The sequence below is a fragment of the Andrographis paniculata genome, unplaced genomic scaffold, assembly GCF_009805555.1.
Source record: "Andrographis paniculata isolate CXL003 unplaced genomic scaffold, ASM980555v1 Contig59END, whole genome shotgun sequence".
NCBI lineage: Eukaryota > Viridiplantae > Streptophyta > Magnoliopsida > Lamiales > Acanthaceae > Andrographis > Andrographis paniculata.
The window spans coordinates 318,633-336,867 of NW_026137594.1; the positions used below are offsets into that span (position 1 = coordinate 318,633).

The 18,235-nt window shown below is 33.1% G+C and overlaps 2 protein-coding genes and 1 non-coding gene across 3 annotated transcripts; 2 read left to right on the top strand and 1 right to left on the bottom strand.

Annotated features, from left to right (window-relative positions):
- The first annotated feature begins 571 nt into the window (after positions 1 to 571).
- Positions 572 to 3,766, top strand: LOC127257907 (GLABRA2 expression modulator-like). Its single transcript, XM_051284448.1, has 4 exons — positions 572 to 803; positions 1,531 to 1,632; positions 2,267 to 2,538; positions 3,332 to 3,766. Exons 1-4 carry the CDS (start codon positions 695 to 697, stop codon positions 3,518 to 3,520), a joined length of 672 nt encoding a protein of 223 aa, XP_051140405.1. The 5' UTR covers positions 572 to 694; the 3' UTR covers positions 3,521 to 3,766.
- An 865-nt stretch (positions 3,767 to 4,631) lies between these two features.
- On the top strand, positions 4,632 to 4,814 carry LOC127258646 (small nucleolar RNA snoR143). Its single transcript, XR_007840342.1, has one exon. It is a non-coding gene; the product is annotated as a small nucleolar RNA snoR143 (small nucleolar RNA).
- Positions 4,815 to 6,956: 2,142 nt separating this feature from the next.
- On the bottom strand, positions 6,957 to 13,843 carry LOC127257906 (ATP-dependent RNA helicase DEAH12, chloroplastic-like). The gene is made up of 3 exons (XM_051284447.1): positions 12,772 to 13,843; positions 8,982 to 12,138; positions 6,957 to 8,485 (listed from the first exon to the last, which is right to left on the bottom strand). Exons 1-3 carry the CDS (start codon positions 13,660 to 13,662, stop codon positions 7,263 to 7,265), a joined length of 5,271 nt encoding a protein of 1,756 aa, XP_051140404.1. The 5' UTR covers positions 13,663 to 13,843; the 3' UTR covers positions 6,957 to 7,262.
- Between the last annotated feature and the right edge of the window lie 4,392 nt (positions 13,844 to 18,235).

The window sequence follows — 18,235 nt, forward strand, 5'->3', positions numbered from 1 at the left end:
TTTTATTATTATGTTATATCTACCACCAAATTTTTATTTAATAGATTATACTATTAAATTTAATAGTATATAAAAAATCTATAGCCATAGACTACATATCATTGATCTGTGTTAATTTGTCTAGTGGGCCAAACCTGTCTAGGGCCATATCGGCTCAGTCGATTTTAACTTGGTCCATCCAAAACCACATTAATCTTTTTAGTTGCATTTTAAAAATATTAAATTAACTATATTTTATATTCAAAATATTATCCATATCTACTGATTTCTATTTAATATATAAAATGTAATTTCTTGTTTTAAAATTTTAAATTAATATTTATAAAATCAATTCTTAATTTAGATGTATGAACTTCATTGTAATACTCCGGAATCGGTATTGAGTGGGCCAAGGCCCATAAGCACAACGTAAATAAGTCATTAGCCCAAGAGCCCATCAAATACATTAACAGATACGTCTGCCAATTATAAAAGCCCAATATTTTATAATTTTAATATTTATTATAGTATGGAAAATATAAAATAAACTGTCCGATGTTCAATATTTGAAACAGTTTTCAGTGAACGCACACTTTGAAACAGTTTTTGTGGGAAAGAGAATTCGTGAGTTTTACCACTAAACACGCTGAAGAGCAAATGCATTTGCACTGCGTTGGAGAGGATCGCGGCAACTGAAACGCCGAGACTCGCCACCATGGAATCGCCGCCGTTCCCCAGGGATTTCGATCACCGATCCGCTAATCCTTACGTCAGTCACTCACCGTCTCCTTCCGCCAATTCCTCTTCGTCCTTCAATTTCAGAGGTATAATTGGTGTTTTCCGCACGGTTATAGTTTTCTACTTAGATTCTTTGTTTCCTTTGTGGTTTCGATTCGATAGTTTTATATACGTTTTAATTTCCTGAGCTAAAGTTAAATTACTTAGCAACAGCCTCATTTAATGTGTTCGTTACTCGATGATCATTTCGTGATACAATATTTGTTTCGAAGTGCACGAGTAAGAAACTATTAGAATTGTGCAGTTTTCTGAATTGGAGACGCCGGCCATTGTTTAGTATAAGTTGCAGGTAAATATTGGAGATGAGTGTGGACTGTGGACAATTATTTCATAGCATACCAATTTCTTTAGGTGTGTTCATTATTTTTCCGTAAGTGTAACTAATAGGCTAGTTAATATATTCAATTCAATAAAAGACGACTGAAAAGGATTTTAAGCTGAACTAAGTAAAGAGAAAAGGAAACACACAGATTATGGAAGAAAAAGCAAAGGAAGAGAGTAAACTCAGAGGCCCGAGTTCGAGTGGAAAGAACCACCAGCATGTCCGAGTCTTCAATTTCAAAATAGCATAAATTATTTAATTGATTTGATGGATCAAATTATGGGTTTTCTTTGTTGGTCTAGAATTTGTTGGCAGTTTCTTTGAAATAACGTTGTGACTTGGTTGAGTAGCACTAATAGGTATAATGTACAAGCATTCAAGCACCAAACATGTGTCATAATGGTGTACAAAGAGTTTATTTTCTTTGTTAGATACAATGGATAGTGTGAAGGATATGCTGGGAAGATGGAGGAAAAGAGTGGGAGAAGCTACAAGGCGGGCTGAGGATCTTGCAGGCAACACTTGGCAACACTGTGAGCTATCAGTTCTCCATTGTTTTCTGTCTTCATTTTTGTTTTTCCTCACAAGTTTTTTTGTATGTTTGGCAATGATTAATAAGAGTGATGAATCCTGACTCTTGCTTAGTTGTTTGAGTTGTCTTACTAGTATGCCTATGAATATTTAGTTGGTAATGGAGCAATAATATATCTTAAACGTTGTGTGTGTTATTCAATAAATTTTTTAATTCTGAGAAGTTCTTTTTCCTACCCAGCATACTACGAAGAGCTAGTTCTCACACTTGCTCATTTCAACTTCATATATATATATATATGTATATATTTAAACTAGAACAAGGATATAGGAGCAGACTACAAAACTACTTATATTGGAATATATATTTATTCCATATATGTTCCTACTCCATATTTCCAAGACTTGTTCACAAGTTGCAGGTCTAGCCGAGCTTGTTATAGCATTTGCTTCAACATGTTCTGTAAATTTTTCATCTCTCTTTATGAAAGGGCCCTGTTACGTCCCTCTTTAGTCATGGTTGATATGGGGATTTTTTTTCTACTCTTGCCATCGTCTCTGTTATTATTCAATTGGTTGAGTGTAACACAGTTTCTCAAATCTCCTTATGGATTACTTCTCTTTTGGTCAAGTTAGTGAAAACAAGCCCAAGTTTAACTGATGCTGCCCTAGGAAGAATTGCACAAGGAACGAAGGTCCTAACTGAAGGTGGTTATGAAAAAATATTCCGGCAAACATTTGAGACAGATCCTGATGAACAACTGATAGATGCATTCGCAAGCTACCTGTCCACATCTGTTGGTCCTGTCATGGGAGTTTTGTATGTCTCCACAGCAATGCTAGCATTTTGCAGCGATAACCCACTTTCCTATCAAGCTGCTGATAAAAATGACTGGAGCTATTATAAGGTATGTTAGAAAGTGCTTCGTAGTAAGGATAATATACATATGCATGCTCACACACACACATACACTTACATTGGTTTCAATTTGACCTGTGCAAGTTGGAACACAATATTTATATAAGTTGTGCCTTATTAAGAACACTCGATGAACATTACTTGGATATGATACAGATATTCCTGTTTTCTAGTCAACCTTTCTAACCCATGTATTGCTTGTCTTCATCTTTCCTGTTCTCATGGCCAACCAGCCAAATCATGTTTATAGCTTATTGGCATCAATTTTTGTGTGCCAGATTCTGTATCTTCTAAGCAATTATTTGGTTTTGTTTTTGTTTTTGTTTTTGTTTTGATTTTTATCTTTTATTTTGCATGTAATGTTTGACAATTAAATTTATCCAAAAACTGGTTTCACATGAGTTACCAAATCTGAACTGAATTCCTTATTAAGCTTCTTAATTTCAAACCATGTTAATTCTAATTATGAATGTGCACCTGTTATTCTGTAACATCTTAAAGATCTCTTCAACAATGGCATCTCACATCTAAGACTTTTTGTGGCGATCTCTAACATTCGAATCCAAATGTTTAATTTCAAATATATCTGTGTTACAGTCTCTCACTTTTTGTAGCTACAAGGTTTCTCACATGCTATTCTTTCCGTGACTGCCAACATTTGTTAAAATATTCGACTGTAGGTGTAGATAAGTGTGTATGTCCAATATCAACAGTTAAACTAGCGGGCACTGTGATGTGTGTGTCTAACATGCAAAAGGTATTTGATTATTATCTTGTAACAGATTGTGATTCCACTGCATCAACTCAAGGCCGTCAACACAACTGCAAGTAAAACAAATTCTGCTGAAAAATACATCCAGGTTATATCTGTGGACGACCACGAATTTTGGTTTATGGGCTTTCTGGATTATGCCGGAGCAGTGAAATGCTTGCACGAAACCCAGCAATATTGTGGTGTCCATTCTGTGTAAACGATTGAGCCTCAACCAGGTACCCACCCTACTGTGAAGTACATAGTTTGCAATGATCCATCTGTTTTTACTTGTGTATTTTTCTCAATGATGGATGCATGCATGCCAGCCTGCCTCTGTTGATCAATCAATGGTGTGTGTGATTCGTGTTCTTGTTCTTGTTCTTTAATATTACTTCTTCTTCTACATGAACTGACATCCATTTTTTGCAATATAGAGGAGTGACTCATTTGTTGGATTGGTTTATTTTGTCTGTGATTCTGATCAGTTTCAAATTCAATTATGTCATGTCAATATGCACAAAATTTGTATTACCCTACCCTGGCTCCAAGAAATTTGCCTAATTCACTTGGTTGAAATATGGTGAAAATATTTTATGAACTCCAGTGCAAAATATGGTGGGGTATGAAGAGAATCTGTGTGTGTAGACCTAATTTATAACTTGACCTTTCTTGCAATGCTGTTTAAAAATCTATATAATATAGTATATATATACACATATTTTTTTAGAGAATTCAATATAGAAATAAATATCAATTATTTATTATATATATAATCAGTTAAAATGAACTAATTTTTTTTTTTTTTTTTTGTGCATTTTTCTTAATTGTCACCAAATACAATTCTTTAAATGAATTATAAGTAATTAAAAACATAATATTTTTACATATTAAATAAAATATGTATTTTGAATATTTAACTAGTAATTAACAATGATGATCGTAATAAATGGGTTTGAATAGATGATAATAATTAAATTTTGAAATTTTGAATTTTTTTTTAAAATAATTGTAATTGATTAAATTAATCGGACAGATAGAAAAGAAAAATAAGACAGAATGATTATATAAATACATAAATAAGCAGACTTAATAGGCAAAAAAAGGTTTATAAAAATACATAAATTGAATTCTGCAAATTTATTTTTTCGATGGGCCAAGGCCCAAATTTGAGCCCACCACGCAACTCCACAGCTATTTATAGACCAAAAATGTTCATGTATCAGAGCTAGGGTTTTACAGTGCTTTCGGAAGCGGCAGAATTGCTTGCACGCTGTTATTCTATTCGTTTGCTTCTTTTAATCTCTCGATGTTAAGTTTTTATGTTGGAATTGCACCATGCGCAGAGGCTGCTACCATACTCGCAAAGAGTAAAAACAAAAATGGAGCAACCTTTGAGCAACGGTGCGGAAATAGAAAGCTGAGTGAATCAGCGGCGGCCAGACAACCGCTGGGATGGATCCACAGAGGAGCGTCGTCCTCCGATGCCTCTCTACTAAATCCATCTCAAATGTTTGAATTATAGTTTGATTTTATTATAATTTAATATTTTTGTGATTTTTAAATCTAACTTGGTCGAAATTTGTGCTGTGGAGGGTTTAACGTCTGGAGTAATTATCTGATGCCGGAATACATCTTCCGATACTCTCTATTTGATGTTGTATTGTTCTGCACTCCAGCAGTCTCACTCTAGACGACTCTATTTATCTTTCTAAATTTTTGGAGTGATATTTTTTTTAATTACATTTTGGTCTTAAACTATAATACTAATCATACTAGATTTTAAGTGATTAACCGAGATTGTGAAGTTCTTCTAGTAGATCTGGAATACAATAATGAATTTTTTATGTTTTTTGTTATATAACCTCCTGCAAACTCTAGGCAATCATATGTGGAGCTGAGATCTGGAGACGTGGAGAGTTGAACTATAATCTAACGTTAACAAGTCCGAGTCCACACCAACTACAGGCGGGACGGGGACTACAATGATGAAATATTGGCTAGCTATATAGTGTGGGAAAAATGTATCAGCCATGCGTGCATTAAACTATTTCAATCGATGTCTCTATTTTTTTAGTTTTTTTTTTATAATTTTAACTCTATTTCAGCTCATTCTACTTTTTTTAAAAAAAAATTCACACACACGTGTATATATATATATATTTAAAACAATTATATTATTTTTATTCAATTTTTATTGATTTACATATTAATTTCAAATATTTTTCAATAAAATTAAATTATAGTACTATATTGGAAATTTTAAAATAATAATAAAAAAGTATTTAATTGTTTCTTTTTAATGTTTGTAGATATTGGTAGTTGTATTTATTGTAATTATATATTGTACTCCATATTTATGTTGTAATTTTTGTGTAATTATATATACTTTTTTTGTTCATACTAATGTAATATTTAATTTAATTTTGATATGTTAGTAAAAAATATGAATATTTTAATATTTTGTTAAATTATTTTACAAAAAATGAAAATAAATTTTTTTTTGATTTGACAGATTAAAATTGGAATAATTAAAAAAATAAAAAGATTCAAACACAATCGATACGAACTATACACTTTATTGTAAATACGAGAATATTTGGAGAAGTTTTGTGTAATATTGTACTCCATATTATGTCATTTTGTTAATGTGTATATTACATTTTTTTTCTCATTCAAATTTATATATATTTTTTGAGTTATTAATTTAATTTAATTTTTTATAATTTTTACTATGAAAAAAGTAAAAAATGATAATTATTATTTATTTTTAGTAAAACTTGTGTCCAAATATTTAAATATACAATTGGATGATTGTGGGATATGATATGATATGATGTTTGTGTGTATTATCATATGGCTACCTTAGTGATTCTCCTTGATACAACAACATTGGGATTGGGATGAAAACAAGAAGAAAATAGGGAAGTTTGTTATTTCAAATGCCAATTATAATACTATCCGTCTCATATAATTTGTTCATATTTTGTATTTTCGTTCGTCCTACATAATTTGTCTTTCTTTTTTTGGAAAATTAATTATACATTTTAATTATATTTTAAAATTTAAAATTTAATTTTTTTTAATCTAAATTAAACTATTTTGTTATTTTAATCTTAATCTATAATTATTTTTACTAATATATTTATTAATTACTTACTAATTATACTTTACGTAAATTCTCGTGTCTACGATAATACGTAAAGCAGGGAGTATCATATTTTGAATATGGCATATAGAAGTTTTTGTTTGTCATATGCTATCATGTTTTTATGACAAATAGCATAAGTTGTGTAAATATATATAATATCAATTTCATGTGTTTGTTTATAATTATATTAATCCTTGTGTATTTTTTATGATAATAGCCTATGTTGTTTGTTATATTATTATATAATCTATGGTGTAATGGTTGAATATAAAATCATTTATCTTAAATGTCACACATAATTTCTCAGCCTAGACCGAATTCCATGTCAAAAACAAAAAAAAAAACATAAACATCATACAAAAGATCAATCTAACTATTATTTCACTTTATTTTTTAAATATATATTTCTATTTACAATCGATACTTTTCATCTTCAAGTATATTGAATCAGACTAGATTTTGAAACCAATTCGGCAAGTCGCTGTTACTTGTTAATCATATATATGTTTTCTTTCTATTTACCTGTCTTTAATCAATCTGAAAGACAGTCTTTATACTTTTCACGTATTGCTCTGCTCTTTCTATTTATTGGCAATAAGTAGAGAGTATCGTATAGTTTGGTGAGACCTATACAATGACACTCTTGATTAATAAGTACCACCACCCATCTAGTCCTCGACAATACATCAGTTCCACCACCCATCTAGTCCTCGACAATACTTATCATTCTAACTGAGTGCCGGATCCATCTCAGGGAATTTATACACACAATATATATATATATAAATCATCGCTCGCTCGCTCGCTCTTCTTAGTACAACTCCGCAAGGTGCACGGATCGCAAATGTCCATAACAACTGTCGCTGCACCCGAACGTCTCCAAGCACACCCAACACACGTGCCTCCCGCACAGGCACTCGATGTGGTTGCACCCGTCGATCTTCTCGATCGTCAACCCGCAGCTCGGACACACCTTCACGTGCTCCTTCCCCATGCACCACTCCTTCAATGACGAGTCCGGGTCGTCTTTGTACTCACGGTACTTCTCGCACGACAAATCCGGGTGATACTCCAAATGGCACCGCGTGCACGTCTCCACAAAGCAGGCGCCGCAGAGGAACGGGGCAGCCGGCTCCTCCGGGCCCAGAACACGGTAAACCGACGGGCAGTCCGGCGACGGGCAGAACCGGTAGACGCCTTGACTTCCCGCCACGTACGTCCCAAGCGAAGCCTGGAAAAGCTCCTCGAGTTTTTCGCACGAGAGCAACGACCTCAGGTCGGTGATTAAGATACGGCAGCCGCAGCCCTCTTTCGCGCACCTTAACGGGAAACTATCGTGGCTTTTAATGGCGGACTCACACTGCTCAATTAGACATGATCGGCAGAAGCTGTGGGAGCATGCGGCGAGCAGAAACGGATCCTCGACGTCGCACAAACAAACAGGGCATGTCGCATCGTCGCTATCGTCGTTCGCAAGAGTTTCTTGGCCGCTCGCCCGTGCAAGATCGTGGACAATTTCTTCAACCTTCTGCTTCGAATCCTTTGGACCGGTTATAGATATGCTGTGTCGTTTTATGTTCAAACAGAATTCTGCTTCGGGAACCTTTTCTTTGAGTCCGCGAAGGTCGGGACCGAAACTTTGAACGACTCTCTTCATCATGTCCGGAGGTAGAGTTCTGCGACGAAGTTGGATTTCGAGCTGCTTGCTGTCGTGCAGCGCGAGAAGGGCCTTGATGAAGATCGGTTGTGCCCGGTTGACCTTCTCCGGCGGACCAAAGAGTCTGACTAGCAAACTGTGCTTATCGAACATGACATACGTATCGGTTTCACGGCTGATGGATTTCATGAGTATGATCCCATCTCGAGAGAAAAGATGCTGGAGGACCGCAGGCGTGACGTCGGGATGTTGTACGACGTGACCTTTCATGAGATTTTCCAGAGGTCGTCTCAACTCCGCCACAATTTTTGTAGCACAAGCAGATACCTTCACTCGGTAAAAACCGTTATGGTTTCTTTCAAGATGACAATCGACACCTGCAAAAATAACGACCAAAACCAGCTACCGATGAATGAATCCATAAAAAATACAATAGATGTTCAACCATGTATATTTCACGGTACTAAAGAAAATCGAGAGGAGAACGCAGGCAGACACAACAGGTAAAAGCACTGCAGCAGAAAGAGTAATCAAACTATAAAGCCCCTCCCATTCGAATAAATGCTCCAAATATTTACTTCTACAAGTAAGAGTTCGATGATGAAGATTCTGTGCAAGTACTCAATAACCGTATCTAACCAATTACACTACTCTTGCAAGTAATTCGAACAATTTAGGGAGTTTCCATATTTTAGAATTATTTCTATCTATGTTTCCTCAAAGTTTCCGACTATATCTCATAATCAGTCGAAACAATTTTAGGCAAATAATCAAGACAAAACATAGCACAAAAACAAGGCTCAGCAGATCGAGTATAACATGTTTCGAAAGGAAATATTTGCGAGAAGCCTTTAAAAGAAAGAAATTAAATACCTTTCCGCCGCTGGAGTGTTCTAATCAAAGACTCGAGCTCTTTCCTGATAACGGGATAGACAGCACCAGGACAAGACACAGAGCTATTGAACGAATGCTGGCATTGTATTTTCTGCCATGGCTGACATCCAGCCAACGCTTTCCCATCAATCTGCTCCAGAGCCTTAGCTGCTTCCAAATGTAAACTTCCATCGAAGATGATCAGGGCTCTCATGAAAGTATCCTTCGGTTCTGGGGGGAATACCTGAACACGTACAGGATTACCCTGCGCATTCCGTCTGGGTACAAAAGGAGAAATCTCACGCAGAATTGCTTCTTCACAACTAGCAACTGAAGGACCTTCAACTGCATTTCCTCTTACGATAAATAAGTCTGTGATCTCCCTGCTTGTTGCCGAGCTTAGTATCGGGTATATATCGGTCTCAGAAAGGTGACGGTTGAGCCCAGTGATAACGACACTGTCAGAAAACTTCACACTAGGCTCGCACCATACAAGCCTACCTCCAATTTCGAGATTAGAAAAATCATGAACCATTGCTGCAATGTCATTCTGTTTACACTTTATGATGGCAACCCCTTTGCTAAACTTTCGAGGCCAAGAAATTTTAGCTCTGAGGGAAGGAGTCGACGCCATCTTGTGATCACCAGCATAAATATTCCTTGAAAAGTCTACCTTCAATAATCCACTACAAAACTCGAAATCAACCAGCTCAACAGCCTTCTTGGCAGCATCAGGAGTGAGGAACGTCACTCGGCCCCACTTGCCCTTCTCTTCATTGTCGGGACCGTAACTTGCGAACTTGCTGACAGAGCAGATCTGGCCAGAGGTGAACTTCTCGAGAAAACAGATGAGCTCCCTGTCGTCAAGCACGTCGGAATTTGAATGGAATATCTCAACAGTCAAATTTCTCTTCTGAAGTTCGAGGTGTCTTATTTCCGCGCCTGATCCAAAAAGGGCAATTGGGGGTAAGCCAGTAGGTCCCCCATTGTACAAGCATTTTTCCATGCATTCATTCTGCAACAACTTCTTTTCGTACTCCAATCCTTCATTCACCATCCCGCACACTTTTTCCAGGTCTCGAGAAGAAGCATACACAATCACCTCATTCTGCTCGACATTAACTTCCACACCTATCCGTTCATCCACACACGATGCTCTTATAGCTGAAACAAGGAACCGTAAATTGTTATTTGCTTTACCACAAAACTTTTTCAGTAGAATGGTTCCAAAACCAGATAAAATCCTTCTCTGCAGACGCTGACTCTCCATTTGTAAGAAATCAAATGATAGAGGAGGATTAAGGGTCGAAAAACTTTCAAAATCACATGCAGTGACACAGACAAGGAAGTCATTCGACACTGACAGCATGTCCCCAAATACCACCCAGTCTGGCCTCTGACCAAAATTTAGCAAGGAGCACGATGGATGCAGCTGGACATGCTTCTTCGTGAACGCCACCTCATAACCAAGCTGGTCATAGCCTGAGTACATAGCCAAATTTTCGGGCAGCGAAGAGAGTATCACATCTTTCAACTTCTTATCATGTCCGGTTCGCTCTTGGGGGTTCCAACGCCAATAACTCGGCACAATGACATGTAAATCATTTCTAAGAATGGATTCGAGCTCCAGGATAGTGTCCTGGCATCTCCTCATGGACTTTGCATTGATACTATTTTCCCAACACCAGATGTTCTTCTTTTCTCTCGGGACAGACTCCCACTCCTTATAGACGGCGAGCATTGTGAAGAGATCGCCATTGGGATGACAAAAATGCACCTTTAGGCAATCAGATTTCAGCTTATCTTCTTGAGTTCCAACTCGGGAAAATATGTTGCCTGAATTCGCCATCACTGTAGCAAGAGCAAGACCCTCTCGACCCAAGCGATAACGGAAGCACTGCAGAATTATTTTCCCAAGCCTAGGCTCAATGCCCAACTTTACCATGTCCCGTCCTTCTACACTTAATTCAAAAGCATTGTTCTTCATGGAAATGGCTCCTAACTGAATGAGATTTTGTACAGCCATATTGATAGCATCAGCACTCGGGGCATTGACAAAGTCAAAATCCTGCACGTCATTAGCACCCAATGCTAGAATTTTCAAAACTGCAACACCAAGATGAACCTTGTAAATTTCCGGTTCGTGATGAGGTAACATCAAATCAAAATCACTCTTTGAGTAGAGCCTATAACATGTCCCTGGTTCGGTTCTTCCAGCCCTTCCAGCTCGTTGATTTGCAGAGCTTTGACTGATCCAAGAAACCCTCAGAATATTCATGCCCGTAGCAGGTTCGTACCTGCTCTCCTTAACCATACCCGGATCAATCACATACTTCACACCAGGAATAGTCAATGATGTTTCAGCAACATTGGTGGCAAAGATAACTTTCCTTTTTCCTGGGTATGACATAAATACTCGATGTTGCTCCTCATAAGAAAGTTTTCCATGCAAAGGCAATGCGATAGCCGAAGAACCTTTAAAATTGTCACAAGCCCATTCTACTTCTGCTTGAGATGTCAAGAACGAAAGAATAGTGCCTTCCTTCTCAGTTCTGTTGATCTCAGTCGCTGTCTTTAGAACGTCAAGAACATACGAAGGTATTGATCCTGATCCCGACACCAATCTTGAAAATCCATCAGAATCACCAGGCATATATTTAACATCGACAGGGAAATTTCTACCAGCCACGTGCAAAGTTTGGCAGCCAAAGAAGTACTTTGCTAATTGATCTGAATCAGCAGTTGCAGACATAATGATGAGTCTCAGATTTGACCTCTGGCACAGCAAATTCTTGATCAGTGCCAGAAGTAGATCCGTATTCAAGCTTCTTTCATGAGCCTCATCGATGATAATGAATGAAATCCTGGATAACTTCTTATCGCTCATGTAATGTTGCAACAGGCAGTGATCAGTCATGAATATCACTTTGGACTCAAAATCATCAAAACTCGAATACGATGGATAACAGGTTACTGAAGCGCTGTCTCTGTAGCAACCAAGGCTTTCCTCTTTAACCCTTTCTGAGAGTGAGATGGCAGCAAGTTTACGGGGCTGAGTACAAACAATACACTCATTTCCCGAAACTCCAGAATCAGCAAGAAATTGAACTAACTGTGTACTTTTCCCAGAACCAGTCTCGCCTATCAGAACTGTGACCTGTCACAGTATAAAACAATTATTACATTCTTAAATAGAAAGCCGTATAACATGTTTTGTCAAATGGAAGAAGCTGGAAATGTCTACGGCAGTCACAAAATTGTAAAAAGTAAAACACCACTGACTGACCCTTCATTCATAAATCAATTTCAAGACTTCCCCAAAAACCTTTTACGATATAACCTTCCCAATTTGTGCAAACATAAAATGCAACACTAAACCTACATGACCGATAATATTTTATTCTTCTGTCCGAGGATATTTCCTGCCTCAATTCTGACAATTTTGTTGTAACAAATGGCGCATAAATCCATCTTTCGACTCTATTTCACATAATCAGATGCAAAGCAGCAGTTAAATCCTCTTCGAATCCTATTCTAAGTAACTAGACAGAGCACAATGATCAAAACACCAAAACAAACTCACCGAAACAAAATTTCCAATGCCATTATCTAATCACACAAAACATGAAACACAAAATAACAAAAACCTCAACTTTGCCTGACATGATCAAATGCAACAAAAATAGTTAAAAGCACCTACCCTGAAGAGCCAAAACATTACCAATCAGAGAGCTCTGCTACAGTTAAAACACATAGATAACATCGAAAAGCTATAGTAATAACAAGCAACCTGTTGGCTACGAACTGTCCTAAGGATGGCCTGACGATGAGTGTAAATCGGCAGTCCATCATCAAGCCTCCTGCATTCCCTCATCATCAACTTATACACCCTCTCCCACTCAATCTCCGCTTCAGGAAATTCGAAAACCTCCCTGACTTCAGTCTTCCCCTCGCTCACTATATAATTCTCAATACAGCTAATGCCAGTTTGGAACTCCTGCAGTCGATTCACGATCAACTCTTTCTCATCAACCAAACCCTGCTTCTTCCTCCAAATCTCATTAGCATACCGTAACCTCTGCCCCTTTCGCAACAGGGCTACAAGACGGCTTATCTCGTCCCTTAATGTCCTCACTTTCTCCTCCCACTTATCCACCAAATCCCCCTTTTTCAAACCCTTCAATTTCTCCAGAAACAACACCTTCAATCGATCGTCCAATTCGGACTTATCAGAAGGCAATTGGATGTTGCTCACAACCCTAGGCCAAAATCGAAGCTCCGCGTCGTTCAATTTGAATTCCCACAACTGAACCACGGTCTCCAGCACCTCGCTCCACTGTTCGTAGAAAAGTTTCCCGCAAACAAAATTCGACGACACAAAATCCGATTTCTGCGGTTTACACTTTAGCCTCCGAACAACCGCTTCCGCCTCCGCCTCTTTGACGGCGTGGCGAGCGTCGGACCGTAGGTGGACAGCGAAATTGGGCCGGGGAGGCGGCGGGGCGGGCGCGGGGGAGCGATCGCGGTAGTGAGGGTTCCAATGGTCCTGCTGGTACGGAAGGCAGCGGAGGGGCGGGCGTTGTTGGTGGTACTGGTGCGGCGGATTAAAGCGGCTACGGTGGTAGCCGCCGAAACTGGAACTCCGACGGCCGTCCGACGCGGACCCGCCTGCACGGTACATTGTAGAATTTCGAAAGAAAGAATTTCCCCCCCAAAAAACTCTTGAAAACCCTAAAGAAAGGATGAAGATGCCGACGGATGGGGTGCGGATTTGCAGAGAGGGAGGGAAATAGGAATCGGGTATCGCTGGCTGCAAAATTAGGCGGCGCGTACGAGAAGTCTCTTCTCTGTCAGTGTCTCTCTATTTTCTATTTGTAACACCACACACGTATATATATATATATATATATATAATACCTATAAATTATTCATTAATATAATAAAATATTATTATAATATAAATATATATTTCTTAGTATAACGTTTCAAGTCTCAAGTAAGTCCGTAGAAAGTGGAGGCATAAATCAGATAATCGATAATCCCCTTACTATGCGGCAAGTAAGTTATTAATTGATAGTCTTAATAACATATAAAAGTATAAATTAACGCAATATAAGATTAAAATATACAATATGAAATATATACTCTTAATATAATAATAAATCAAGTAAATAATGTATAATCTATATTGATTTATTCATTCAAATAATTTTCTATTGATACAATTCTTTTTAAATATTAGAGTATTTGTTAAATTCATCTCTTTCGTTATATTTTTTCAGCTTCTATAATAACATAACTCAATATTTTTAATAAAAAAGACAGTTATCAAAATTTATTACATTTATCAAGAATTCATTACTTTCAACAATAAATTAAAAATTATCCAAAAAAATTTTAAATTTCAAATTTTTTAAATTTAAATTTAACATAAATTATCTATAAATATATTTAAATTTTATGAACTAATTCTCTACATTTTAATATTTAATTAAACAAAATAGCTAGTAAAAATATTTTCTTTTCAATCGGTGCTTAAATTAAATAGTTAAATACGATTTGACAATAAAAATAATAATTCTTAATTTATATTATTAATATATTTATTTTATACATTTATATTATATATATTACAATTCTTTTTTATGTTATTTTAATTAATATATATTTTGATTTATTTCGAATAATTTCAGTTATAAAAATTTATATAGATTAATATTTTAAAAGTTAATATATAATACTAGTATTATATAAAAATATTATTGGATAATAAAAATATATAGAAATATGTATTTTAAATAAATTTTTTATATATTATATTACATAATAAAAATATATATATAAATAAATAAATTATTGTGAATTTATAAAATAATAAAGATAATGTGTTAGACGTAATTTACTATAATGGTTGATAAATGAAATAATTAGAATGTTAAAATAAATATAACGTGGATGAGAGAGATAAAATAGACAATGGGGTAAAAGTAATGACTATAACTGATGCTCTTAATAAGATATATTTTTTCATCTATATTTAGTTTTTTTTTTAAATTATCTGTTAAATTTATGCATACTTTATTCTTAAAAGATAAATTTATTCATTCATTCATAATTTTACTATGTTTCTTTTAACAAATAATAATCAATTTGTTAATTTTTTTAAATTATCACATCACATGATTCAAATCAAAAGATTAAACAAGTACACTTTACAGTGAACATAAACAATATAAAATATATATCAATATAATATGAATCAAACACATAATAGACAGTAACCTATACAACTAGAAATCGATAATATAAATCAAACACATAATAACCAATAATCTGTACGGACAATATAAAATATATACAAGTAAAAACAGAGTGTATAGACAATATATTAATATAATACAAATCAAACATATAATAGACAATAATTTATATATATATATATAAAAACAGACAATATAAAATATGTATCACTATAATACTCTATAAATCAAGTATGTAATAGACAGTAATATATACAGATAAAAACAAACAGTATAAATACATGTTCATGTAATATAAATCAAATACTCAATAGACAATTTATATAGACAAAATTGACAATATAAAATATATATTAATATAATATAAATTCAACACATAATAGATATGGTAATCTATACATTTAAAAACATACAATATAATCCGATCAAAAAAATATATATACAATATAAAATATATATTACTACAATACTCTATTAATCAAGCATGTATTATATAGTAATTTGTACAGATAAAAACAATTAAATCAAGCACACAATAGAGAGTAATTTATACATACAAAAACATACAATATAAAATATATATTTATATAATATAAACTAAACACATAATAATTAGTAATCTATATATATAAAAACAAACAATAAAAAATATATATTAATACAATACTCTATAAATCAAATATATATTAGACAAGAACATATACAAATAAAAATAAATAGTGTAAGTATATATTTATATAATATAAATCAAGTACACAATAAACAATAATTTATATGTGAAAAAACAGATTATATAAAATATATATTTATATAATATAAACTAAACACATGGTAAGTAGTACTTTATATAAATAAAAATAAAAAAATAAAAAAAGACAAATATAAAGTATATATATTACTATAACACTGCATAAATCAAGCATGTATTAGACAATAATATGTACATATAAAAAACAAACAATATAAGCACATACATATTTATGTAATATAAATCAAACAGATAGTAATTTACACATACAAAAATATATATATTTATATAATATAAATTAAACACATAGTAAATAGTAATCTATACTAATAAAAACAGATCATATAAAATATGTATTACTATTATACTCTATAAATCAGGTATGTATTAGACAATAATATGTACTAATAAAAATAAATAGTATGAATACATATTTTTATAATATAAACTAAACACATAATAAGTAGTAATCTATACAGATAAAAAAAAATAATGTAAAATATATATTACTACAATACTCCATAAATCGAACACGTAATAGACAGTAATATGTACAGACGATAAAAACAAACAGTATAAATATATATTTATATAATATAAATCAAGCACGTAATAGACAGTAATTTATACGTACAAATACAAATACATACAATATAAAATACTATATATTTATATTCTCTCCGTCCAGGTAGAAAGTATAGACATTTCTATTTTGAGACGTCCAATTACAAAGTAAAGGCATAGTAAATAGTAATCTATACAGATAAAAACAAACAATATAAAATATTCATAAATCGAGCACGTAATAGATAGTAATATGTACAAATAAAACAAACCGTATAAATATATACTTATATAATATAAATCAAGCACGCAATAGACAATAATTTATACAATATAAAATATATATTTATATAATATAAACTCAATACATAGTAAATAGTAATTTACCCAGATAAAAAATACAATATAAATATATATTAATACTTCTTCCGTCCTATTGGAAGGGTGACATTTGTTTTTTACATGTATATATTTTAATATTAGTACTATTATATTAAATTGTAGTAAAAAAAACAAAAATACTCCTATTAGTATGCTGTAATATAAAAGAAATGATATTTGTGTAATATATTGTAAGTTGAAAGGATATTTATTATGTTAGGTAGGTAGTACAATTACTAAATTTGGACACGATAACTTTGTTTTGGGACGGACAAAAATAGAAAGTGATAACCTTTTAATGGGACGGAGGAAGTATAATATAATTAAGTACATAATAGACAATTCAGATAAAACAAACAATGTAAAGTATATACTAATATATACTTCTTTCGTCCAATTAATATATTTATATTTACTTTTAGTGTCATTGTACTTAAATATTAAAATTTTTTAAATTTTTTTTCTATAAACGTTATTCTATTACTATTATAAGACATTAGTAGAATATTTTTGTTATTTTTTCTTGATTTGTACTATATTTTAATATAATAATTACTATTCAAAGATTAACACACAAAAAATAAATATAAACTTTCAAAATGACAAACGAAGTATAATATAAATCCAGTACAAATACATAGCAATCTATACATATAAAAGTGGACAATGCAAAATATATATTAATTGATATAATATAAATCAAATACATAAATATATCCTAATATATACATATAAAACCAAATAGTACAAAATATATTAATATAGAATTTGCTTTTTTAATACCAAATTTAAAATTTTTGCTATTTCAACTATATTAAAATTCTTAATTTATACATATAAAACCAAATAGTACAAATTTAAATTTAAATTATACGTGTTTCCCAATAAAATAATATTTTTTCTATAATATATATATAAAAAATAGTATAAGTATTAATATAATGTAAATCAATCACATAATAAATTAGTAATGTATGCAAATTAAAACAAACAATATAAAGTTTATATTAATATAATAATCTCTCCGTCCACACATAAAATAAATAATTACTTTTGGCACAATATTTAAAAAATAATAGTATTTTAATTATAGTGAGTAGTTAAAAGTAATGTAGTGACATTTTTTTGTTGTTTTTTTTTGTAAAAGTAATGATGTGATGTACAAATAGGGGTGTTTGTAGAAAAAATAAGATATTTAATGAATATTTACTTTGTAATTGGACGTTCCAAAATAAAAATATGTATACTTTCTAATTGGACGAAAGATGAAGTATAAATTAAGCACATAATAGACAATACTC